Raw genomic sequence first — 26,417 nt, forward strand, 5'->3', positions numbered from 1 at the left:
AGCCAGATCTGCGGGGGATTGCACAGAAAATGCAATAGGCAATTTAAGATGCAGCTGTATTTGCTCCTACAATAGCTAAGGCTATGATTAGCTCACCTCCAAAGCACGTATTCAGTTCAAACCGAATCTCAGTACAATTGAATTGAGTCCATCTTCATTTCCCCAGTTAAGAATGGGAACCAGGGCAGTGAGCATTAACTCAATAACTAACTCTGTAGCTTTTCCTCAAACATCTAATTTAGGCTACCCCCACCTTTCCAGTGTCAGCAATATGTCATGGAAAATCCTTTATCTGACCTATACTTAGCTGTATTTTATTTCTTCAAGTAAGCACCGTTTATGACAAGCCTCCAATGCACCCAGTGAAATCTGATGTTTGTTTGAGAGCCAACACAAATGCCTCTTAAGCTGTCGGTTTACAAGTGATTACAAAACAGTCTTTGGACAACTATCGTAATAGCTCTGCCAAGAGAAAATTCTTGAAGCATGAAGATGTCATTAACTGGGCTGGATGTTCACTGTACAGCAGCCAAAGGTTACTAAAAGTCTGTATTTATAGCCTCAGCAATTTCATCTGACAGTCTGTTGACTTGCCAGTTAACTTACGTTGGTCTCTCCCTTCTGAGCTTCCTAAGCTCAGAATTGTATCCTTGATTTTATTATCATTCCAGCGCCTATGACGGGAAAGATATATTTGTTCCCGGAGTGTTTATTTCCAGAAAACTTCTGTACTGAATATCATTCTCATTTCGGAGACTGCTTTACCACTACAGTCACCTGGCAACCAGCCACTACCAGCTCTGAGGCAACTGCGCAAATTAATCATTTAAAAAACCTGCATCGCTTCAATATCCTCATGTAACTACAACCAAAAAAAGTCTGTTCACTTGTACTGTAAATAAGATTATTTTTAACTATACGCCTTAGCAAATAAATTTGCTTTGGATGTAAAGCTACGTAGATTAGTCTCAACCCCGCTAGATGGCACCAGATGTTTATCTGTATTGATAGTTAAGTACATTTGTGTTAGTGCTTAAAAATAACCAATTCGAGTAAGAATCATTTACTAGAGCGCCCAGGTTAAGTGCTGCAGTGATGGATAAGTGTTGGGCAAACCTCACTAATTCACACGTGTAGAGTATTGGGGACAAGCGCGACCCTCTCACCGCGCTGAGGCCTCCTGCCCTGGCAGCAGCGAGGGGGAGGCCGGGCTGCGGCACCCAATTCTGACACAGCAGCTGCTTGCCGCCACTCAGGTACCTAAAAACTGCGAGGGGCGCTGGTTATGGCACCTCTACCCACACAGGAGCGAGAACCCAGGTGGTTTTGTTGCCAAGCACACTATTTCAGTATAATCTACTTCTTATTTTTTGTCTCTGCTTCTAGTATGACACAAGGCGGATTTTCAGTCCTAGGAAGAGGGCCGCGCAGACCGCAGCAGCAGCGCAGTCCCCCAGTGTTTTACACGCACACACGGGTTTAGCAGGGTATTTATTTGAACGGTAAGCAGGGCCGCGCTAGCCCCGCTCGCGCCGCCTCAACATGGCGCCCGCTGAGCGCCCCCCAAGGCCTCGTCCCGCCCCAGAGGCGGGAAAACAACCCCCGCCCCCTGCGCATGCGCGCCGGCCTGCAGCGACGGTCCCGGAAGCGTCCGCTCTCCCTCGTGCCCATTGGCTCCGCTGCCGCCCACGTGACGGGCCAGCGCGTCGCTCAGTGGCGGAGGGCTGGAAGGGCGGGGCAGCCCCGCGGCGGGGCGGGGGGCGGGGCTCGCTTCCGGTGCTGCGCGCGGCGGCGCTGGCGGGCGGTGACCGGCGCGCGGGAGGCTCCGCGCGCGCCCCCGCCGCGCCGCTCCCGGCAGCGCCTCAGGCGGCCCAGGCCCGCGCGCGCCGGCCGCCATGAGCGGCGCGGACGGCAACGAGGAGTTCTACCAGCAGCTGCAGCTCCAGCAGCAGTACGAGGCGGAGCGCGGCGGCGGAGAGGGCGAGCCCGACCCCTTCACCTACGTGGACCCGGCCGACGGCGCCGCCTACGAGTGGGACCGCGAGAAGAAGGCCTGGTTCCCCAAGGTGGGCGCGGACACCGGCCGCCGTTACCTCGCGGCGCGGCGGGAGGCCCAGCCCGCGGCTCCGTGATGAGGAGCGGCCTCCTCGCCCTGCGCGGGGCCTCCGGGGAGCCTAGCGGGGCGCCCCGAGGCGCCTCCGTCCGGGCCAGGGACAAAGCGGGACAGACCGTCTTGTTTCCCTCTCCGTGGTTTGCAGCCTGCGGCCTGGGGCTGCCTGGTCCGGCCCCTCGCGGCTGCGCCCGTGTGTTTGGCCGCTGCCCACCCTGTGTTGTGCCGAACTTTTCCCACTGGAGGGGGAGAAGGAAGGAGGGCTCCTTTGGGATCACCGTGCTGTTCTCCTGCTTGCCTGGATTCAGCCAGGCAGATGCCTAGTGTGAAACACCTGTAGCACCGAAGCATAAAGCAGGCAAAACCCAAACAGCTTCTCTTGTCCCTGTGTGCCACCTTGCAGGCATTTTTCTGCTCTTTTGCTCTGGAACTTGGATGTCCTCCTTGTCTGTAAAGTCCTAGAATAGCTTGATTCCCTCTCCCAGGCCTGGTGTGAAGTCACAACTATATTTGTGGCTCTTAAAGAGTCAGTACTGACATTGATGTTGCAAACTTTCTTGGTAGTAGGAGCTGTGAGAATATTTGCTCTTCTATGATGCATTTGGTGAATTGTGTGCCTAGTTTGTAGCTCGAGGTTCATTCTCACTTAGCAGCCTGTGAACCACAGTGAAGTCTGTTATTTCGGGTTGTATATGCATAAACACAGTGGGCTGCCCATCCACCAGAGTTTACAGAGGGGCAAAAGCTGAAAAATCTAAAGCCCCCAGGGGAGCTGTGGAGAACAGAATCCCTGCCTCCCTGTGATGTGCTATTTTCAATAAAACAGTGACTTCTGGAAGTTTTCTTCTGTTTTTCTTCTTTCTTAGCCTTTTTTTTCCCTTCTTTATCATTTTACATTCCAACTATTATTTTCTTTAATTCTCTATTTTCTCCGAAACTTTGGTCTTTGCTAAGCATTTTTCTTATCTGAAATCTTCATCCTAATAGCAAATTTAACTAATTCCAAGTGTAAAGGTATCTACCTGTTCCTGATTTGATCAGCTGCTCCTCTCCTCTCTCAGGCTTTTGTGGTTTGCTGTGAAAAACAGACCTTGGGTGTCTTTTGTAAGCCTAGACTATCTGTTCTTTGTTTGGTTAATTGATTCCTTTCCACTTCAGTGTGGCCAGTACTTAATTATATGCTAGTATTATGTTTCTTTTCCTACAAGCTTAATTGCCTCACACAGTAGAGCCATAGGGATGTGAAGACAGAACTAATTCTTGTCCTTAAGTTCTCCATCACAGTTGGGTTGTAGTCTCTATGAAATTCTGCAATTACTTGTTTTGCTTGCTGTCATGAAATAACTTTAAATACTCATAAAATCCTTTATATTTGCGTATTAGTTTTTGAAAAAATGTGTTTAAAATTTAAATAGTTGCATTTATATTCAAGGTATTACAGTATATTATGAAAAAAAAACATTTAAAAATATTTATAAAATTTGACAGTCCACTTGAGTCTTTCTCCTATATATCTTCTTGTTTTAACGCACTATATTGGTTGACCTAGGAGAAAGATAATAACAATTATATCAGTGTTCCAGATCACTTTATCTAGAATTAGCCGCTTTGAATCATTAGTCTACTAAAAAGCCAGAAACCATGAAATACAGTATGTTATTGGAGCAGGATTTTTTCTCTTAGAATCATTATATCCTTACTGCCTTTTGATATTGTGCAATGACAAATTCTGTCCATAAGGGCAGCTACTTATGTTTCTGATATAGAGGACAGCTACAAATCTTGTTTAGTGTAGAAGCTATTTCATATTAAATGGTAAAGGAATGTGAGACTGCACAGCACTTTGCATTATTCATGAGAAGCCTGTTGCTGTCAGTTGTGTGTGGCTTGTCAAAATAGAAGCTTATAATTGAAACCTCAAGCTTCAAACCAGTACAGAAGGTAAGAGATTGCACCGTGGCGTTTATTATTGTCCATTGTGCCCCTTTCTCTTACAATAGCTTACTGTTGAAATTAAATTTTGTTCTCTTTTGTGTACAGATGAAGAAAGCAGAATGTGCATCAGAGTTGGATAAATCTTTGAAAATTTAAGTCTCAATTTTGGGGAAAAATCATTTCAGAGTATGGAATTTTGGAAAGTTCTTTATAATGCAGTGATGCTTGGTGTTTATAGCACTGTGAAATCAACTATGGTGGATTTTTGTTTTGTTTTGTTTGTGTGTTTGTTGCTAGTGGCTGGCACTAAAGTTCACCCTGCTGAAAGTATTGTTTGTAATTTGTAGTTTGTTTATTTTGGTCTCAGTAAATATTATCCAGTCTTATCCTAGTATAGTCTTGACTGGAAAAGTGATAAAATTATTCATCTATTAGTATTGCATAAGGTGTAATGTGTAGCCTTATAAACAGTGTGTCAATATATGGCTCAGCCTAAGTGCAATATTTATTGTCTATCAGTGCAGATATATTTCTTCTGTGAAGCTGTTCCTATGAAAAGGCAGATGCCTTCAAATGTCAGTGAAATTAATCATCCGCAGATAAATTGTTGGCTTACCTTCAGTGTCACTTTATCTCTTCGACGTGGTCAAGAGTGCAAGCGGTTTCCAACCTTGGGCAAATGCAGTAGAAGTTGTAATCAGAAGGCTTTGCTTGATAAAAGGTCAAAGCTTGTGAAATGCCTTAAAACTTTTTATGCTGTATTAAACTAGTATGTTAGTCTAGCTCAAGTATCTCCTAAACTGAGTATTTTTGCTGTCAGTACAACTTTCCAAAGTTAATTTATACTATTTTTGCAATAATGTGTTTATCTGTGATGTCAGATTAGCATATGGCTGTGATCAAAGAAGGCTAATGCCAAAACCCTACCATTAAGAAACATTTGTAATCCTGAATTTGCATTTCTTCAAATTTTTGGATTAATTTTCTTAAATCTTTTCAGATAACAGAAGATTTTCTGGCAACATACCATGCTAACTATGGCTTCAATGCAGATGATACAGACAGTTCATCTGCTTCTGGCACAGCAGCTGAAAGTAAGCTACCAGCAGGTTCTAAGACATCAGGAACACAACCAGCAGCAAACGAGAAGGGACCACAACAAACTGATCCAAAACAAAAAGCAGAAAAAAGGAAGCTTGAAGCAGGTAGGAGCCTTCAGCTTGCTTTATATATCAGCTGCAAACTGAATAACACGAAGTGATAGCTGTTGGTTGATAACTGTCATGTACAGTAAAGATACTGCATGTTCTGTAAATTTTCCAAGTGATTTTGAAATCTTACAGGACTTCTTGGGTATCCTTTCCACCTCATAAATGAGTTGGAAAATAAGTGAACTAAGGAGTGCTCTGGGTTTTTCCTGTGGATAAAAAAAAAAAGAAAATGGATGGAAGGTGAACCTCAGAAGTACATTAGTGTGTGATCTCATGTTTAATATATTAGCATAACTGGATTTAAAATTATTTCTTTTAGGATGGTTTCATGTTGAAGAAGACAGAAACACAAATGTTTATGTGACTGGTAAGTATTAGCATTTAATTACATATTTTTAGCTTTTATTATATATGTGAAAGAAACTCATATTTGCCATGCTCACTTCTAATATTCGCTATTCAGCCTGCATTTGCAGGCTGCTTAGCATTCTGTTCTTGTCTGCATCATGTCTTTACAATTGCACGTATACAAAAGTGATACAGGAGACATATTCCACAGTCTTGTGTGATTTTAAAATAATATATTGTATAAGGTGTCAGCCAAGTCCACTGTTCTCCAATTTCTTAAATCAAGCCATAGCAAATGAAACTAAAAATTTCCCCAGAACTCCTTCCCAAGAAGGAATAGGACATAAGTTTATAGCAAGATGATGTGTTGAAGCTACCTGTCATTTAATATGTTTTCATCCTTTTTTTTTCTGATTTTATAAATAAATAACTGATAAGAATGAAGAAAGTATAAAATAAGCTGAGGTTATGATGAATAAGGGCGAGCTCAAATGAATCTGTGTGTTTATTATATTATTTCTCTGCCTGTTTTGGATGTCGGTGGTGCTAGCTTTAGTTGTGTAATTGAAAATAATAGTGGTGGTTGCTGAAAATCATGACCAATCTTTCTGCAGCTGTATTCAAAGGTACATTCTGTTGTCTGAGTGGTCACAAAAATGTACACGACAGAGGTCTCAAACATTTTTTCTTCCTCCATTTCTGGTTTTCCTTGTCCTCAATTCAAAGTTCAGACTTAAAAAAAACTTTCATACATCTTCAGTAATAATTGCAATTTTGGCTGATTTGTGGGTAGAAGAGAAGTCTTGTGTTTATAGGGTGTTTCTGTCTCAAATCCTTAAAAAGGGGTGCAGTGAAACTTTTTATTTTGAGCAGATTATCTATATTCACATGGATCATTGTATGCACTGCAACATTAGTGTCATCTGTGTCATTTAACATTAAAGCTCCAGGTCTGCATATTAGGTAGCACAAAAATGTCACCGTTGAAGTTGCAGTATAGAAAATTACACCTGTTTAGAAGTAAAAAGGTTCTCTAAATACTGGCATAAGGTACTGTATAAAAGATAGTAGCAAAAACATTCATTGAGGAGTAGTGGTTTATTATTGCGTATGTAAAACTTCAAAATTAAGCTTGCTATCATTCATTTAGTGAAACACTTTGGGTTTCTTATGTTCTAGTGATACAGAAGAAAACCTGAACTATCTAAACATATTCAACACTTCAATTTTAACTTATTTTGTAGGTTTACCTCCAGACATTACAAAGGATGAATTTGTACAAGTCATGTCAAAATGTGGTATCATTATGCGAGATCCTCAGACAGAGGAACACAAAATCAAACTATATAAAGATAAGGAAGGAAATCTTAAAGGAGATGGCCTCTGTTGCTATCTAAAGGTCAGTGGTGCACTGAAACACACTGTTGTTTTCTGGTGAGGATATTTGTGGCCGCTGTCTCAGAATGACATGGGGAAGAATCCTAAAGTACCTAAATACATCTAAATTCTCAGTTGTATTAAAGATACCGGGGGAAAAAAAAAAAAAAAAAGGAACAGTACCTGTTTGTGTACTTCATTTGCATCCCCTTATCTAGACCCCACTGAGAACAGCCTTAGTAGGTGCTGGACGTGTTGCAAAGTGTTCCTGTCTTTCAGTGCCAGTGCATGTTCTGCTGAAGGACATCTGGGTTTCCAGCCTAGCTGTGCTGTGTCTGGCTGTAGATGTGCCCAAGGGGCAGCTCTCAGACAGTGGTAATAGGTTCATTGATTATAGCTATAGCCATTTTTGTTCAGAGCTGATAATACCTTTTGCATGGTGGTTTAGCGGTCCATTTTCTGAAGATTTGGCTTGTGGGTTCTGTGCTTGACCCAGGTTGAATCATAGCTCCTGCAGCCAGTGGGTGTGTTAACACTTGGGTTTCCTGATGTTACAGAGGTTGGATTGGGAATGTCTTCACTGTTTATTCTGAAAACGTAGCCCTGTGTGGCTAGAAACACAGGACTAACGAGATGGAAAGGAACTTACTGTAACCCTGTAGTTAGGGCGCGTTGTTGAGATGAATAATGTTTAACTTGGACCAAAATCCAGAACAGTTTTGCATACTGATCTGTAACAGTTTAGGTTGTGCTAATGTATCCTACGTGCACTTCACCTACTGGTCACTAGAAAACTCAGTGTGTGCTAGTGCAGTCTATACAACTCTGCAAGGAGTACCAGGTAGTACTAATGCAACTGCCTTTATAAGGTTAGCAGTTAAAGCTGTTTAGCATACAGAGATGAACATAGTTTCCAGTCTAACAAACTACTAGGAGAATAAAAAACAACAAAAAAAGACTTAAAATCCTAAGTATCTGCTGCTCTAGGAAGTGATAAAAGCTTTACAGAAAACTAGCACTCTATAATTTTATTTTTCTCCCTTTTAAGTTATCAGCTTGGCTGAACATGGAGGATTAGTTTTTATGAAATATTTGGGTGAAATGTAAGCTATTGCTTTTGGGAACGTTAATGTGCTGTGACAATAGGGAAGCAATAGTGGGTTTTATTTTGGCTTAATAAGCATTGTGAGCTCAATGTGTAATTTTTTTGATTGTTTTCAGTGTTGAGGAACTGATTCTTATCACGATATTCTTAGTTAAACTTTACTAGAATAATTTGACTGTTCTGTGTGCTTCAAAGCTTGTGCTCTGTTTTATCTTCAAATAGAGAGAATCCGTTCAACTTGCACTGAGACTTCTGGATGAGGCAGAAATTAGAGGCTATAAATTGCATGTTGAAGTTGCAAAGTTTCAGCTGAAGGGGGAGTATGATGCAAGCAAGAAGAAGAAGAAATGTAAAGACTACAAGAAGAAGTTGTCCCAACAGCAGAAGTTTGTATTTTTTTTTTCAATAACATGTTGTTAAGTGTTGTCAAGAAAATACTATTTCCGCTCAGATGCAGTGCTAAGAGTTATGGAACACTGTCATCACTTACCAAAATGAAATAGCTTAAAATATTGAAAGAAGAACTCGTAAATTAAATGCGGATTAAAACCATAGGAACCGTAGGAACAAATATTAAAACATTCTTGCAGGTTCCTCCAGACAACTGCATTTGGTGTAAGATACATGGTTATTTTTTGATTGTATATAGATGCATTATTTTTATCTTTAATTTTCTTTCTGCATTTTGGAACCAAAAAGAAGAAGAAAGTGTGAGAATGTAAGAATGTAGATTAATGAAAGCAGTAGTCTGCTAAACTTTTTAAATAAAACTGTGAATGTATTTTGTAATAGTTAAAGGGAACGAGTTTCACTGGACATCATATCAATTAAAAGTAATTTAAAATGTATCTGCCTCAGAGAGATTTCCAATTCTTGTTTTAAGAAATCTCCAATGGAGAGAGATATATAGTATGAAATAATGAAGTTGCATTTGACAACCATTTGTGTGAATAAATAAACTGTGGTTTTGTTTTAGTCCCTTAACTATTTGAATCTAATCTTATGTAAATTGAATTCAGTTGATGTTCCTTTTGAGTTGGAGAACATAATTTACTTGCAAAACAACCTTCACTGGAAATCCAAGTTATCTTCAGCTGAAGTAGCAGATACAAGAAGGAAATTAAACAGGATCTCTTTTTTCCTAAAGATAAGATTTTGAGATTTAGAAGTGTAAGGTAAACTGTGTCTGTGGCAGTAGGATATGAAATAGGTGTTTTTTAGAAGACTAAGGTTTATCATGAGAAAGCAAAGTCGTACAATATATGTCCTGAAATACATTGCTAGTTTGTGTGGCTAGCCAGCTTGCAGTGCTTTCTGGTAAGCCTGCAAGTGTTCTTGCATATTTGTTTAAATGCAATCAGTAAAATTTTACCAAAAGAAATAATGGATCTCAGTTTTTATGTAATGGTTCTTCATTTATAAAGGATGCTGAAACACTGATAATTTTATTATACTTGGCAGCAGCTAGTCTCATGCCTGAACTGATATTAGTGAGGAATTAAAACCTGAGTATTGAAGAAGTTGCTTTGGTGTTTAAAATGCTCACGAAGAATTCTGAATTCAAGTATCCTAAAACTCAAGCTGCTTTGTAAAAGGAGAATTGGTAAAATCAGACTTCCTATCATGCTTTTAGAAAAGTAGTTTAACTTGTTGCATCAAAGTACTTGTTTTGGTAAATGTATTATAAGACAAGATGTATACAAGACATATATTACAAGACCAAATTAATGATTTTCTTTCAACAAATGCTTGTAGAAACTGAAGAGAGCCGCAACAATATCTTCTTACTGTTGCTTCATTTCATTAGACAGCTGGATTGGAGGCCTGAGAAGAAAGATGGTGTAAATCGAATGCGACATGAACGCATCGTTATCATCAGGAATATGTTTCACCCAAAGGACTTTGAGGTGAGGGAGATGTATTTTCTTGATATTAATGATACTGTTACAAGTAATACTGTTTCAACATCCTACCATAAGGAATTTGGCAAAACTGAGCAGAAGAGAATGAACATTAAACTTTCTTTTTAGTTTTTTTTTTTTTCCCTCTAATACCGAATGCTTAAAACCTAACTGAGAGAAAAATGTTGGCAACAATGTATTTTTTTTTCAAGTATTTTCATCAAGTGTCCCCAGACATTATTCCTTTTAGGGAAGGGAAGAAGAGTAGACAGTAACTATGTTGAAATGGAGAAGCCAGTACATAGCTGGTTTGCTAATAAGCTTTCCTCATTAACTCAATAAGGGCTGTCATCTCCAAATAGTTTTGGAAATATACAGTAACATATTTTAATTTATAAATTTATATTTTTTAAAAAAAGGCATATACATTCCAGTTAGTGAAATGAATGTCCAAGAGAAAATAAAGCTGATATTTCTTTATTTTTTTGATCTGTGCAATTGCCTTGCAGGAGGATCCTTTAGTGCTAAATGAGATCAGAGAAGATCTACGGACAGAGTGTGAAAAGTTTGGACAAGTAAAGAAGGTTCTCATATTTGATGTACGTATTTTTTACAAGTTATGTTGCATAATTGTTATATGTAAGAACACAGAATAGTGTTAAGTTTCTTTAAAGAGAGCCATTGCAAACTTGACTTTTTTTTTAGTAAAGTTAGATATTTTGGAAATGAATTTATAAGCATTCATCTACTTTAACCTCTGCAAAGGTAAAATCTGATTCTTCTCAGTAACTTTGCACAGGACATAAGTGCTTTATAAAGAAATACAACTATTTTTATTTAGCTAAACTAGTTAAACACTTGGGTTTTTTCCTCCAAATCTGCTCTGTGTACCAAAAATTTAAGGTAATTTTAGCCAGTAGAACAAAACATGAAAACTTGTAACTTGTGCTTTTTAAACGAGATTGTGTATGTTCAACATGAGGCTATATCCTTGTCTTTTGCAAGGCAAAAGATGCTGGAATAAAAGGACTATTCAGAAAACTCAAAGCTGTCTCTCCTTACAGCGACACCCTGATGGGGTGGCCTCTGTGTCATTCAAAGAAGCGACAGAAGCCGATCTCTGCAAGCTCACCCTGAATGGAAGGTGGTTTGGAGGCCGTCAGCTCAGCGCCGAGACGTGGGACGGTGTGACAGATTATCAGGTAGCTTTTTGTGGTTCTGCTTGACCAAACTGCAAGTTTGCGTGCGTGTCTTGTTATTTTTCCTCCCTGTCTTGTTCATCTGCAAAAATGGCAAGAACCCCTCCAAAAGATGATTCTTAGTTGCTCATTTTATCAGAAAATTTTAAAAACCTGTTTCACTTGAAAAAGCATTAGAAATGTAAACTTAATAGAGGATTAATTCCAGAACAAAGGGATTGTTAGTTCACAGGAAACAGGTCCTATTGAAATGTTGAGGTATTGTGGCAGCATAACTATCATATAAGTTTATCTATGTAAATGTATCTACTTTTAGCTGCATTTTTAATGATTTTTATAAACATTTTCAATAGGTGGAGGAGACTGCAAGAGAAAGGGAAGAAAGGCTCAAGGTGTGGGGATCATTTTTAGAGGATCCTGATGCAAAGGAAGAGAAAGCGACATCTGATTCAGATTCTGCAACAAGCAGTGTTAAACTGCCTGAAGGCAGACAACCTTCCAAAGTTAATGACACACCTAAAGAGGATGTAAAGGATGAAGCCCGTAAGGGGGAGAATAACGGGGAGGGCATTAACGAAGATGGTGCTCCTTCCACAGACAGCAGTCTTGCAGGCAGTGAGGATGAAGCAGATACATAACACCTTCAAAGCTTTATGAAAGCATGATTTTTGGAGTGATGTTTGAGTTTATTCCTTGTTTCATGGTGACTACAGACAATGTTCATATGAATATATGCATATTAGGATGTCATCTGCTGTGTGCTTTGGAATTTTCATTAAAAGCAGTATTTAATGAGGCTCTAAAAGTTTATAATTAATTGGCTGTTCAGGTAAAGTAATTCAAGTTGCCAAGAATGCATCAAACTGATGAGGCTTCTTTTGTTCTATCTCTGCTTGTCAGTGTTTCATTATGTAAGTGTGAAATATGTTCAAACACTTAGGTTTATGTAACTGTATGAAGCTTTAGTAATGCAAAGCTATTACAAGATTTGTGGATTTTACTGTTAATTTTCCCTGTACCCTTCGGAATTTGGTGTCTCCTTCTTAAAAGCTACTGTTGTCCTGAGCTCTTTGGATTGTAGTTTTACAGAACAAATCTTGTGATAAGTATAGGGTGAATGTCTGGAAATGTTGTTACACCTTACAGAGCAAATAATGGAGTCGTACAAAGTTGCACACTTCAGAGATGTGGAAAATGAACAAGGTTGCCACAGCTGACATTAAGCAAACTTGGTGAAGAAAGATGCTTAAATCACACCATTGAGTATATAAGTCTCTCTTCATTCTGCTTAGATCTTTTGTTGATGCAACGAGGAATTATGACAAGGAGATTAGAAATACATGCACGTGTTCTAGGCCGTAATGTAAATAAGACATCCTAAATTCTCATGGTTTTGCATGCTGTAGGCATGCAGAATGGGCTTCTGAGTTATGGCTTGATTTGTGTTGCTTCTGCCTTAACATTAGAGTAAGAGTTTTCATTTATCTTCATTAGGATGGTGAGTATGAGTTCCCTTAAATACAGCTGTTTGGTTTGCCTTACATGCTTTTCACACATGAGACTTCTTATAAAATTAAAGATTTTTGACAACTTGATCTCCAATTCGTTGTGTAAATGTCAAAATACTGGAGAACAGGCTTTCAAATGATATTACTTTTTTATGGAAAAGGTAAATGCTGGACATAAAATGTTAGCCCCGTTCTTAGAAATACATTAATAAGTAGCAGGCTTTCAGAAATAACTATGGGGGAGCTGTTTTGGGCAGGGAGTTCTTTATTTAGAACCAATTATTTTGATTTTTAAGGATATAAAAGATAAATCGGTAGATTTAGGCACTGAGCATTTAAAATACTAGTGCTAATTCCATAGCACATTGTTCATATGGATGGCTATTATAGCACATTTTTAACTAGATTTTTTTTTTAATTCAGATTGGATTGCAAGAAATCGTAGATGCTAATACTTACCTTTATTTTCATCCTGAAGTATTCAGAATACTCTGAAAATTATTACTTTTTTTTTTTAAACTCCCTCTCTGGCTGTTAATATCTGTATTGTTCCGGAAGTCTTTAGCATAGATAATTTCTATTACAAATAATTGAGAGATATGGGTAGGTTATGGCAACAAACTCACCTGTTAGTACTTGCATTATGATTACAAATGATACCTGATCATGACAGAATATCTGGTCTTACAACAAAGAAGAGGCTGAATTCAGGTTTTAAAAGTTTAATGTAAACTGGTGTGACAGATTTTTAGTTTTAATCAACTGTATATTAAAGGAGAGCTATAGCTTTTGCCATATAAAAAAGACCATTTTCTCATCTTTACAAGTGTGTGAATTGTACATTTGGGCAAAAAAAAAGTTGGAACGCTTCAGGGAGTCTGCAGTACTGGCTGGTTTGTAGCTGCACATGGTGGCATGTTCAGATGACGTCTGTGGATTACACTGGTTCTACCTGAAATACTCCTGTTGGTATTAAGAACCACAAATCTTTGAGGGCTTAAAGTTTTAGCGTATTAAGTGTGTAATTTGGTGTGGTGGATACTGCTTTCAGTGCTCCTTTTTTCTTCCAGCTTCTAACCTCCACGTTTTAATCTGTTCCTGTTGTGCTTTATAGGGTTTTTCTATTTTGAGAGCCTAATCGTATCTAACACTAGGCAGTTGTCACCCGTTTTACAGTGAATTTGCAACTGATATAAGAAAATTGACAAAAGTATAAATATTGTACAGTTCTGTAAAGCCTTATCATGGTATCAGATAATTAAGGTTAATATTAGTGTTTAAAAAAAAAAGTTTGGAAAAAGAAATCTGTCTATGTGCAGTAACCTTCCTCCGTCCCGCGGATGTGCAGATTGGGCTGGATTCCCGGCTCCAACGTGCTCTTGGCCTCTCCCTTCCCCCTAGACTTTACACTGAGGCAAACCAGCAGAATTTGAGACCAAATACTTTATTGGCGTTCCTCCTAACAACATTCTTAAGAAAATAAAAACTGTTTTCCACCACTATATGTTGTTCTGAAATGTGACATTGCCCTTAAACTGGTATTTTCCTTTTGTCTACCTCTTTTATTCTCCTAGTAAGATTTAAAAATATATTTTTATAAACTATCCATTGAGGTATTGAAGCATTTAATAGTTTGTGAAGAAGTTAATGCAGTTGTGACTTTGTTTTCAGTAGTTTTTCATGGAGGTTGACTTCTTTTTATTGAGACTGCTTTCCTTTTTAAATGTTACAAATTTTTATAAATTAGTCTGAACATAAATTGCGATTTCTCATAGAAAATTTTATTTTGAATTGTAAAAAAGTTCTAGGTGTGCAGAGCAGTAGTGCTTAATATCAAACTAATCTTGACTGGACTTCCCTTCTAAACTTGTGTTCTTTTTCTCTGGCTGACTATCATGGTAAACAGATCAGTAAGACTTTAAAATGCCAATTTGGTTTTGACTATTCTTGTTCTTAAATGCTTTCTAATGGCTTCACTTAAAGACGTAATCTCTCTTGAGACTGCAGGACTGGCTCTGTATTCTGCCTTGCTCACTAGAAGTGGCAAAATCAAACTTTGCTTAGTTCCTAACTTTCCCTGCATTTCAGTCCAGTTTGCTGTGTTCGTCCTTACCCCTTCTGATGTTTTTCCTTTTTCCTCCTACGTTTTGGTAGGAGGGACTCACCTAAACGTTGTTTCCTGCTCCCAGTATCTTCCATAAACCCCATCCCGCTGCAAGCTGAAGGACGTTGTGGACAATCATTGTAGGCCAGTTTCAAACTAGAGAAGTTGCTATTTCTGCTCATTGTCACAGTGAAAAATGGATATAAAGCCACTTAAATGTAGCAGCAGGAAAAAGAACAGAACAATAATTGCAAAGAATATCGTCTAATTGGTACTTCTGTGTAATTCAGTACAACGTATGACTTTTTTAACCAGTCAGTGCAAAGTCAGTTGCTTAGCTTGAAACTAAAGTAAAAACTCACAGTTTGCTTTACAGTCCAAGTGATTTTCTGACAAGGTGACTATGGAGTTAAAAGCATTCATCCGGCATTAGATGCTTTGAGGTGCGTGGCTAAGGTTAGATATCGGGGATAAAAAAAGCCCCAAAAGAACAGATGTTTATGTTGCATCAGGTTCCAGAATGTTCATGTAACAGCTGTAAAGAGAGAATTTAGTTTCATTTTGCATCAAAATGTTTATCTTTCTCCTGCTGACTCTTTTTAATTAATTTAACTGAATTTCAGTCTCTCGTGCAACTTTCACCATGTATAAGGATTGCAATTCACTTAAACCGTTAGTATGTTAAATGCAGTGCATTTTAGCTAAAACATGTCCTAGACATTATTCAGTTAAGGCTAATCTGTTTACAATGTCAAGTGTTTAGTTTAATTTACTTGAGAAAACTTAAAAGGTATTGGATGCTTCATAGAAACTCAAACTTGCCTTTGAATTTTCTAACAAAATCAGTATCTACACTTTGAATTCCTGAACTGTAACTGAATTGAGACACACATACCTGTAGATTTTAATTGGGTTTTAAATTTTTATTTCTGAATTTGAGGAAACATACTGCAGTATGATAAATGAATTATGTAAGTTGTGTACTTGTGTTGGTTTGTGTGTATTTTAGTGCTCATTATACAGGGCTTGAAGTCTTACTGTGAAGAAACTCTGAAAGTTCTGTAAAATATTTATAGAAGTATGAAATCTTTTGCAGCAAATTGTTTTTTGCTCATTATGTAATATCAAAGTATATTGTTAGATTAAACTTTTCAGTAAGTTGACTTGGAATTTTTCTGACAGATTATTTTCTTCTGAGGCGTTAAATCACTTGTTTTCATTTCTCATATTTTAGGAAAGAAACACTTGGCAAAATCATAGTTGAATAATAATTTATAGCCCTATGACAGCATCTGCGAGTCTCTTGATTTGTCCTGAATTTTGTTTCTTAAAGGGGTTGTGTTTTATACTACCTTTTTAATAAACAAACTCGTGAATAGAGCGTCTTCCTGCTTAGTTGTGAGGGGGACGCGTTCCCGCCTCCGTGCAGCGCGGCAGCGCGCGCCGTGCGGAGCCCGCGTTCCCGCGCGGAGCCCCGCGTTCCCGCGCGCGGAGCCCGCGTTCCCGCCCCGCGTTCCCGCATTCCCGCGCGGGGTCCCGCGTTCCCGCCCCGCGTTCCCGCGCAGAACCCCGCGTTCCCGCGCGGAGCCCCGCGTTCCCGCCCCGCGTTCCCGCCCCGCGTTCCCGCCCCGCGTTCCCGCCCCGCGTTCCCGCCCCGCGTTCCCGCGCGGCGCCGCGGTCCCCGTGCGCGGCCCGGCCGAGGCCGCTGTGGCCGCTGCGCGGTGCCTGTCCCGGTGCCGTTCCCGTTCCCGCCCCGCACGGCCCCGCGCTCCAGGCGTTTACACGTTATTGGTGCGTCCTGCCCTGGAATTCCGCCGCTGCAGGAGCGGGTGCCGTTTAACGCGGCCTTCGGTAACGCGACACTGAGAGAGCGGCGGGCGCCGCCCCCGCCCTCCCCGGGAGCGGCTGGTCGAGCTGCCCCGCCGGGATTCCCGTTCTCCTCCGTTCCTCGGCTTGGTCGGTGTTCCCGAGGAAACCGACCCGCGGCGGGCGCTGCAGGGCAATGCCCAGGGGTGTTGGAAGCGTCCGCCGCGGGGCTGTCCTTAGAACACGCGGTCTGCAGCCCCGTAGTGCGGTAACTGCCAGCCGAAAGGAAACGCTTGAACAAAACCTGCGTTCAGCAGAACACATTTTTGCTTTTTTTTTTTTTTTCTTTTTCTAATGGAGAGGAAGATTTTAAAGGGGGGAATCAAAGAGAATGGTTCTAGTCTGATGCACTTACCTGACAGATTCCAGTTCATCACTGAATTAAAATGTATTTATGCAAAAATATGCATTATACGCCAGTAAAAGACTGAACACTCTCCTGAAAAATCCTATGTCCTGGAGGTTAAGCTGCTCTCCCGGGAGATGGCAGAGAATAGATTGATGCCATTGGGGCAGAATGGAATTGCACTCTTCTACTTTGAGTGCCTGAGTAAACCAACTTGTAAGACACTGGAGAAAAGAGATGTAAGGAAAAGTCCCTGCCAGGTTGGTGAATCCAGTTCACAGTGTATTTCCCAGGGAAACTGGTGAATCTGACTGATTCGCCATTTCTGGAATGGCTACAATTGTGTTTTGGTAAACTTAACTAAAAAAAACAAAATCCTTGTTTCTTGCTATCACTTATATAGAGTGATGGTTGTTTTGTTTTGTTCCTCTTCTCTGAAGATGTATGTAGTGATTACAACAGATCAGAAGAGGCAAAATTAGTTATCTGTTTTATCTGAGATGGAGGCAATGACCTTTTCCCTCATACAGGCATTTCTAGCTACGCACTTAATGCTGAAATTAATATAACTTGTCGTAGGAAAGTTTGTTTTGACCTTGGCCAAGTTGCTGTTTTGATTCTTCACTATGATTTGTTTACCATTTTACTGTAAACTCCTGCGAAGTCCAGACATTGTTGTCTTGATTGTGTACACATTGTCATTAAGATTTTAAGTAGGGTTTTTTTTTTTTATTTTCCTCATTCCTGAAACCTCCCAACCTGGTTGACTTGTTGGAGTGCATTTCATGCATTCTTAGTAGCTAAGCTGCAGGAAACGCCTAGCTCAGTCACAGCTGGAGGCTGGAGAGCTCGTGGGGAGCTCATGAACGCAGAGCGTAAATCCACCCGGGAGGAGGATCACAGCCTGCCGGGCACCGCGATGACCATCCGGCATGTGGAAGATGCCACCAGTGTGACCGCGCTCTTGGCAGCGAGCTAAGGTAAGAGAATTAAATGAGAAATTCAGTACATGCTCAGTGAGTTAAATTAGTCCCATACTCCCTTACCCAGAAGATCCTTGACGGAGGAGCAGGTCTACCCATAGAGTTCTGCCTAGTGCTTGAAAAGGGGGCTCCTTGTCATGGAACAAGGGTTGGATGGGTGGAAGAGGCTCTACGGCGCTGCCGCCCACGGCGAGCGGTCCAACGTGGGGCTCTGCGGGTCGTGTTGACTGCGCGTTCCTGCCCAGCGAAGGACAAATAACTGACACTTCTGCCGGAATTGCCCTATTCTAGAGTACTTTAAGGATAGTTGGGTGCTCCATGGTAACTGCTCCGCTTCCAAGCAGGTTTTGGCAGTCGCTTGTAGCGGGCACCGGCTGGGGGGGCATCTGCCTTTTTATTTGTAGACTTCCTGCTGGAAAATGAAAAGTTCAGGTAATGAAAACTGCAGTGTTCCAAAGCCAAGTCCTCCCTCCTGCGACATTGGCATATGGTTCATCGAAGAACTGAGATGTTACCTGTTACATCCAGCTCTCCCCTGGAAAGCACAGGAGGCTTTCAGGGGAAGCTGGAAGGAATGGACAAATTGCCATTCTTGCTTTAGAGTGCCTTTTTTTTTTTTTTTTTTCTAAAATTGCCACTCTACAGTTGTCACAACTTGCAAAAGGAGAGGAGTGTAACAATGAGTACACACCAATAAGCAATGATAAAGGATCTTGCCATTAATGTTGGGCAAGTTAAGCACCTTAATAACGCAATATAAAGACACAGTGGCTGGTTTGCAGTGAGCGAGGAACGAGAGGGACGGTCTTTTGGGCCAGAGCTAATGCTTTTAAACTGCACGTTTATTTGTAGTGCTGGAGCGGTGTAGGAAGAGCTTTTTTGCTGCTTTTTGTTGAGATCACCTGATGTTTTTCCTTCTTGCCGTGTGGTTGATGAAAGTCTGGCAAAATTGTCTGCACTTGGATTGGAATTTTCCATGGCAAGCATCTGCCTCGAGCTGAGCAACCAAGAGGTTTCCCAACATAAAGAGCATATTGTTTTCTGACACAAGACCGGGAGAAAAAAAACCATCACGTCCGTTCCTGTGCTCGGAGTTCTCCCAGTTGTTTGGCTGGGATGTATTCGTTCCCGCTCTCCCCATACCCTTTGGGATAGTGCCCCCTGTACCGCTGCGTTCAGATGGACAGGAGATGGAAAGGATGCAGGAAAAGCAAAGCAGCGAAGCCTGAGAGGAGGCCTGAGAGGCTCTGGAGTCTGAACATGAATCTGTTGTTGATGAGAGGGGTTTAGAACTGGGCACAATACAGGGGAAAGTGTAGAGTATGGATGGAAGTAAATTATAAAAACGGATGAAAAGTTTGGAGATGGAAGGATCCCAGCAGGTGGGGACATGTGAGTTTAGATGGCTGGATAGCAGAAAGTAAGGAAAAATAAGAGTAAGAAGGGAAGAGAGATTCTGACCCCGCTTTGGGGGTTCAGTAAGTAGAAGCAGATGATAAAATCAGTGATTGGATCATAAAGTTCAGTCATGAAAAGGTTGCTGAGCCATGTTTGATAATCCTAATCCCCCTATTTCCCAACATCCAAGAGTTTGAGATCGCAGCCTGAACACTCTTTTCACGCTTAAGAAACACTGAGAGACAATTTGGAGGCAGCTCCTGCAGATGCTTCAAAAAACACCCCGAAGAGAAACGGATGAGCGTGATGTTGACTGGGAAGTGCCTGAGGATGGAGCCGTTATGGTTGAGAAACAACAGCAGCAAAATCAAACAAAATACAGGGGAATGGGTTAAACATCTCTGATGATCACAGGGCTGGATGGATTGAAACACAAACCTAGCAGCTCATTAGCTTTTGCATGATAAAACCAGCCATAAACCAAACCCCCGTAACCTCACATGGAGCTGCAGCATGTGTTAGCAGTCTTGCCACCAAAGTTTTAACTAACAAGCCCATCATGTTCCCAGGTAGGGTTTTTTGTTGTTCTTGTTTCTTTAAAAGCAGTATTTTACTTACCTGAACTTGCTATAGTTTGCATTTCCAGTGATTTAAACTTGGAATATCTTTTTTTTTTCTATTTTTCTAATAGGTGAAATAAGTAACTACCCTCAGAAGTCTCTTCCTTGTGGAGGTGTGTGTTAACAGCGATCAAGGTACTTCAAACTTTCCCTTGTCCAAAGTTTATTCATTCTTTCTTTACAATAGAGGGATTATTTTTAGCTCCAAATATTTTTTTCTCCTTTAAACCTTGTTTTCACTCTGTCAATATTTTTTTTCTCAACACGGAAGCCAGAATTAGATAGTATATTTTGATAAGTTTGCCTAGGCTTTTATCCAGAGTTAATAATATTACTTCTGGGCAGCCCATGTTAGCTGCCTAAGTGCTTAGCCATTTTTTGCAAACTTTGCATCCATTCAGGCAGGTTTTGCTCCTAAACTCTGGGTAAATGGGGGTGAGAAATGGTAGCTGGTGGATAAATGTGTCCAATTTATTCTTCAACACCTGCTATGGCTTTGACAGGCAACCTGTGCAAGGCCCATGTCCTTCATAACCCTGCACCTCTTCGAGTCACTGCTTTCAAGATGCAGTTATCCTTTACTAAAGCCGCCCATGGTACAGTGGGGCCAAATTTGCAAATAACTAGCAAACAATAATTTTTTGCATGGGTTAAATTGAAAGTTTTCTCGCTTTGTATAATACTTATTTCACATTAGAAGTATGCAATAGGGAAAACATTTAAGAAAAGGAGAATGGAAAAAGTAAAGTCCAGATGAAAAAATCTAATTCACTAATAACAGTTCTTCTGGTCTGCCAGTTTCTGGAAGAAGATAGGCTCACAGAATGTGCTTGAAGAGCACTTCCCTTATGAGTCTGGGTTTTTTTGGCAGGCGCTGTGATTATTGAAAATGGAGGAAACAAGGAAGCTCTTTCCAAAGCCGTGCAAAAGCAAAGAACCTGTGAAAACCGAATGGGGATCCCAGTGTGTTGTGTTTACGTATTTCCAAGGGGACATTAACAGTGTGGTAGATGAACATTTCTCTAGAGCTCTAAGCAATGCCAAAAACCCCCAGGACCTGAGCACGAAGCAGAGGAGCGAGGCCGTCGCCCTGCGGAACGGTGAGCTGGGTCCCAACGGGGTCCCTGCGTTTGCCGAGTTACGGAGCTGGAGCAGGACCAGGCTCTTACCTTCCAGCCAACAGCCTCTATCGCCTCAGATGCAATAAATGCATTTTGACATTAGATTTTTTTGCCATCTTTGCAAGAAGATATTTGTCTAAGCTTTCAATTACTAAAACCTTGCTAGTGTCAGCCGTCTTTTAAAAATTTATTGGTAATATTTATTTGAAATATTGATAGTGGTGATTTAGTCCACTTTTAGCATGTATTTTATTATTGTTTTTTAAAGATAAGCGCTGCTAAAGTGAACACATGCTTTCAAATGAATATGCAACCTTGTAGATTTCCCTTAGAAGTCCGTCGGAATTTGGGTTGAAATAAAAGAACTAATGGGACTTCAAATCTTTTTTCCTTGTTTTTGTTTTCCCCCATCTTTTTTTCTTTCTTTAAACTAGACAGCATGTCTCCCCAGCAGTGGAATTACCCTCCACATTGCTCCAAGCCGTATCCGTCGTCGTCTGCTACGGGCATGTCGAATCCCGCTCTGAATTCCGCGGCCGCCGGCACGGCCGGCCAGCACCACCCGCCGGCTCTGCGGGGCCACCCGGCCCAGCCCGCGGGTCTGTGGCCCTTCCCTTCCGTCGGTTCTCCCGGTCTCTCCAGCTCCGTGTATCACCATGCCCTGCCTGACCTGCACGTGCCCGATGATCCCGTCTCCGACAGGAAATACGGTTCTCTTCTGGGTCTCCTGCAACAGGAAAGGTGCCTCACGTCCATGCAGGAATGTGCCGTGAAGCAACACGCTAGTTCTGCTTGTACTACTGGACCTGCCAGGTTACAAAATGTAAGCCAAAGTTTGACTCCTGGAGGAGGTAAGGGAATATTTGCTATCGCTTGATTCTTTGATGACTTCTTACGTAAAGAGAAAAAATAATACACTGTGTTCTGAAGGTGTTAAAAACAGCTATTTTCAGCCTAGTGCATAGAAAGTTTTTGTCCATTAGTACAGTTAGTGCTAGTGCCAGTTAGTACAATTCTTTCTTTTCTGGCTTATGTTATGAAGATATTTCAAGTGAATGTAAAATTATTCAGTGCTGGCAGGATTTACACCTTGTAGGTAGCTTCTTTCAGCATTTTCCCATGAAATGCTGCTGCACTGTGCTTGCTCTCTGCAGTTGACTTGCCAGAGATAATGCAATTGATACAGGAGTTTTTCTTTTATTTTTGCTTGTTTATTAACAGCTACTAGGAATTGCAATGGTAGTTGCTGCCAGCACACAGAAAAGAGGTGGCTGGTGACTGCGCTGAGTTTGCTTTCCCCTCAAAATACTAATAATAGCAAAAATAATAGCACTGATGGGTGCTAACAGATTAAAGCCCAAGTTAGTTCCCAAGAACGTCTATCTCCAAAGATCTAGGATTGTTGCATAAAACTGCTCCCTTACAAGTAATTTCTCACTGAGGAAGCTCTCTGGGATCAGGCTTCCGTCCCGGGCGCTTCCAGGGGTTGCCAGCGTTGCTGTTTTGGGGCGTTATCCACGTAATCACCTTGGCAATGATCTCCAAGGAACAAGGTTGCGAAAGTGTTAGGGAGTCTGCTGGAAAAATACAGAACATCCTGACTGGTGCTTCTAGATAAAAGGACGAGGCGTGTGAAGAAGCAATATTTGAAGAAGCAAGGTTTGAAAAATGACCAGCTGTGAAATAGCTGGTTTCTAATCTCCATTATCAAGAATTAGGCAAAATACGGGCTAAAATACATCTGCATGCAGTTTTACCCATAGCTTCCCTTGTAAGGCTATACTGAATTTATGGTATGTTGCTAACCTACCTCTGCTGTAGTTTGCAATATTTGTCTGCGCCCATGTGTGGAAAGTGCAGCGTGTATCTTCAGCTGGAATACATATATTTTTGCCGTGGCAGATGGATTTAGCTGAGAGTGTATGTGTTGCAGACACCCTCGACTGTTTCCAGTTATTAAATGACAATCTGATTTCTTTAAGGACACCACCTAGAATTCTAGGACTTAAATTAAGAAGGTTAAATGGCACCTTACCCCAAGCAAGACAACAGGAGCCTCTCAGGGCTTGGGAAATGGTACTAAAGCGGTGGAGTTTTGTTCAAAATATCAGGAAGAAGTTGAATGCAAAAAAAAAATCTTTAAAGAAAGAAAAAGAAAAGTTTGGTGTTCCTCAACTATCGCTGTGTAAAATCTTCCATTTCAGGACATTTACAAGGCCCTTCTGAGCATCTGAAGAGCTTCATAGCACTACACGTGTAACACTGCACACGTGCTTATCAGGCAACAGGATATATAAGTGACTGGCCCCTGTTCCCAGGGAGTCTGGCAACTCCCTAGGATGTGTGCGTCTAGTCCGGCTGTTGGAGTCCCTGTTTCTTGGCTATAACTGTTAAATATACTTTTCCTTGCACTGTGTCATGTTTAAGAACAGCTGATATTTATATTTACAGAAGGATATACTGCCATGCCAGACAGCACAGAGCTCCCCAGCACCTGTGCTGCAGGCTGGGCTGCAAAAGCACAAGGTTTCTTTAGGAACTGCAGTCTGATTTTAGCTCTGTGTTCAATCTCTGCTCATCTTCAGTATTTTATCTTTTAAGAGAGGAAAGCAAGCTCTTACCAAGGCTCAGAAAACCCCAGTGCAAGCCACGCCACCGCAGGTGAGTTCTGAAACTGGGAGGTTTGGGCAAAATAAGTATCAGCTGTGAAGAATAGTGCCCTTTCTTGTACAGAATTACAGCTTCTTGCTGGCTTGCTTGGGCACTGCATCTCAAACACTTGCTTTTCCCGCGAGCATACACATGGCCTCCTGTACTTATATTCACAGGAAAAAGGAAAAAAATCTATTAACATATATTTTCTAACTTCTCATTAAGATACATTTTCTAACCCCTTCTGTCTTAGTGTCTGTAGTGGTACCACTGCCTAGCACTTAACGTGCCTATTTGGCACTGTCCGCCCCAGGTTGAGATCCCAGAAAGTTACCAAATGCAAGATTTTATCATAATCTTAACTAAAGACATTTCTTGGCTCCACCGCCAGTGAAATCCTAATGTTCCGCTGCACTGCAGGTTCTGTGCTTGCCAGGGGGCAAGCGGAGGCTCTGCAGGTTCTGTGCTTGCCAAGGGGCAAGCAGGGGCTCCGCAGGTTCTGTGCTTGCCAAGGGGCAAGCAGGGGCTCCGCAGGTTCTGTGCTTGCCAGGGGGCAAGCGGGGGCCCCGCAGGTTCTGTGCTTGCCACATGTCCCCAGGGCAGAGTTCCCGAGGGCACCCTGTGCTTGGTGGAGTTCATGGCCTTGGCTCCCCAGTGTCCACGTCAAGGCTGAGCTCCCTGCTTGTTCTGGCGTTACTGCCCTGTTTACCAGCAAATCCACCACACTAACAGAGCTCTTCTTTTAAGAGGAGATTCCAGGAGCATTCCGACTGCAAAAAGCCTGAATTCATTCAGCATTCAGGACCATTCAGGCTCTGGAAATTATTATTTTTGTCTCTTGAGGCTGTAGCTGGTATTTGTTACGCTGACGCTGGTGCTTCAGTGTGCAATATTTTGGGGAGACATGATGGGTCATTCTGGTCATTCTGGTTAGGGCCTTGTTGCATCAGAGAAGGCCAAGAGGTGCAGTTCTGTTTGCACAACACTTTATGGCATGTGCTGTTCGATGCTCCTGACGCTGCTGTGTCTTTCAGGTGTACAGACACACGACAGAAGACGAGATCTGTACTTTTAGCAACTGGATGTTTCTGCTTTACTCTTGAAGAGAGAGCTCTTCTGTGAACTCTGATCATTTGCAACTGTGAATCAAGAAGAAATGGACTGCAGCTATTCCGTGCTTTTTTCTGTCAGCTGGAAGAATGCGTGTGCTATTCACTGTTTTAGGAATGAAAGTAATCTGCCCCTATTCAGTAAATAATTTCTCATGGTTGTACTAAACCTGACAGAGTATATTTGCCATGAAGATTCACTGTCTACTGAAGGATTTTCACTTGGTCCTCTCTGAAAGGACTCTGAGCACTTTTTGATCTACCATCTAAGAAACACAATTCTATTGCAGAGAGATGCATTTGGCCCAAATTCAGTGCTACAGCTTCATATTCTGATTTGATAGCTCCGTATTGCTGTTTAAAATAGCCTAAGATAGTGGCCCTGCTTGCAAGGGATTTGAAGGCAACCACAGGTCAGAAAATAACATTATCATATCCATATTTTTGAAGTACAGTAATTGGTAAGCCTATTTGCAGTTCACAAGGACATTCTTCAGAAATGTGTATGCCTCAGGGCTCTGTTTTTGCCTCTCATTATCATCTTCTAGAAAATACAGTAAATTAATACTAGATCTGGGAGGAAACTGAGGTCCTTGCTTGGCACAAGGAAAATACCACTAGGAGCAACAAGCTGGAGCTGGGAATGGTCCGTGTCTCCAGCCTCTCTGTAGACCTCGGGCTCTCTTTCTGATAAGCCCCGTGTGGTCTTCTCGGCTCTCCTCTGTTCAGCAGAAGGGGCTGCCACAAACTGTACCTTGATCCTGTAGGTTCACATCTTCCTCTTCACCCATGGCAAATATGTTTGCTGAAGTTACAGAGAGTAAAACCTCATGTGCTTGGTATTTAGGTCTGCCTATGTAATCCCTGCAGTAAGAGGGATACTGCTTTATACTGATTTTAGAGTAAATCCTAAGGATATAAAAGAAAAATGATTTTATTTTAGTCCTTGTTCATTAGCTATATATTCATTTAATATATAGGAGCACTCTTAATTTTGCCTAACAAGTTAGTATAGTTATTTAAGGAAATTTGACCCCTGGAATCTGCATCTAATGATTTATGGGGTGAACCCTTCGTTGATGTAAGTGTTTGTGGTCCCATTTACACCCGTCAACACCAGCACTGGTTTGCCCCCAGTATAACACTTGAGGTGGGATTTCAATAACTAACTTGAGATCAACAGTTTCACATGTCTGTGGCACTTATAAATAATCCCAGTCAGTGTCAGATGCGTTTGCTGCAGCAGGTACCCAAGCCAGACCAGCACATCTGGGATCACAAGCAGAATAACCACCTTAGCTAGGCTGATAAAACGTCAGTATTTCTTCAAAACTGCATTTTTTCCTCTTGTTCCTTTAGCTTTCCTTTCTTAACTTTCCTCTACCTTTCCCATTAGCTCTCCTTTGCTATTTCATCCACAAATATTTTGATTCCCTGATTTTATTACTATTATTAATATTATTATTATTTTTAAGGCTCCATGGTAATATAGTCTGATTTCCCCTATGAGCTGGAGCACAGATT

The 26,417-nt window shown here is 41.3% G+C and overlaps 2 protein-coding genes across 3 annotated transcripts; both read left to right on the forward strand.

The window, feature by feature from the left end:
• The first annotated feature begins 1,895 nt into the window (after nucleotides 1-1,895).
• HTATSF1 (HIV-1 Tat specific factor 1) lies at nucleotides 1,896-13,040 on the forward strand. Its single transcript, XM_088524909.1, has 9 exons — nucleotides 1,896-2,066; nucleotides 5,046-5,250; nucleotides 5,576-5,623; nucleotides 6,849-7,003; nucleotides 8,309-8,472; nucleotides 9,894-9,993; nucleotides 10,497-10,586; nucleotides 11,052-11,189; nucleotides 11,540-13,040. The coding sequence occupies exons 1-9, from the start codon at nucleotides 1,896-1,898 to the stop codon at nucleotides 11,822-11,824; spliced, it is 1,356 nt and encodes a 451-aa protein (XP_088381035.1). The 3' UTR covers nucleotides 11,825-13,040.
• A 7,860-nt stretch (nucleotides 13,041-20,900) lies between these two features.
• VGLL1 (vestigial like family member 1) lies at nucleotides 20,901-25,084 on the forward strand. Of its 2 annotated transcripts, none has more exons than XM_010211911.2 (4): nucleotides 20,901-21,120; nucleotides 21,567-21,983; nucleotides 23,734-23,793; nucleotides 24,819-25,084. In XM_010211911.2, exons 1-4 carry the CDS (start codon nucleotides 20,901-20,903, stop codon nucleotides 24,857-24,859), a joined length of 738 nt encoding a protein of 245 aa, XP_010210213.2. In that variant the 3' UTR covers nucleotides 24,860-25,084. The 2 variants fall into 2 exon arrangements, with proteins under 2 accessions (XP_010210213.2, XP_088381066.1); XM_088524940.1 differs by having other exon boundaries at nucleotides 20,901-21,111.
• The last annotated feature ends 1,333 nt before the right edge of the window (nucleotides 25,085-26,417 follow it).

Source organism: Tinamus guttatus, unplaced genomic scaffold (assembly GCF_059628265.1).
Source record: "Tinamus guttatus ecotype Peru unplaced genomic scaffold, ASM5962826v1 Tinamus_guttatus_pri_ptg000217l, whole genome shotgun sequence".
In the NCBI taxonomy this organism is placed as follows: Eukaryota; Metazoa; Chordata; class Aves; order Tinamiformes; family Tinamidae; genus Tinamus; species Tinamus guttatus.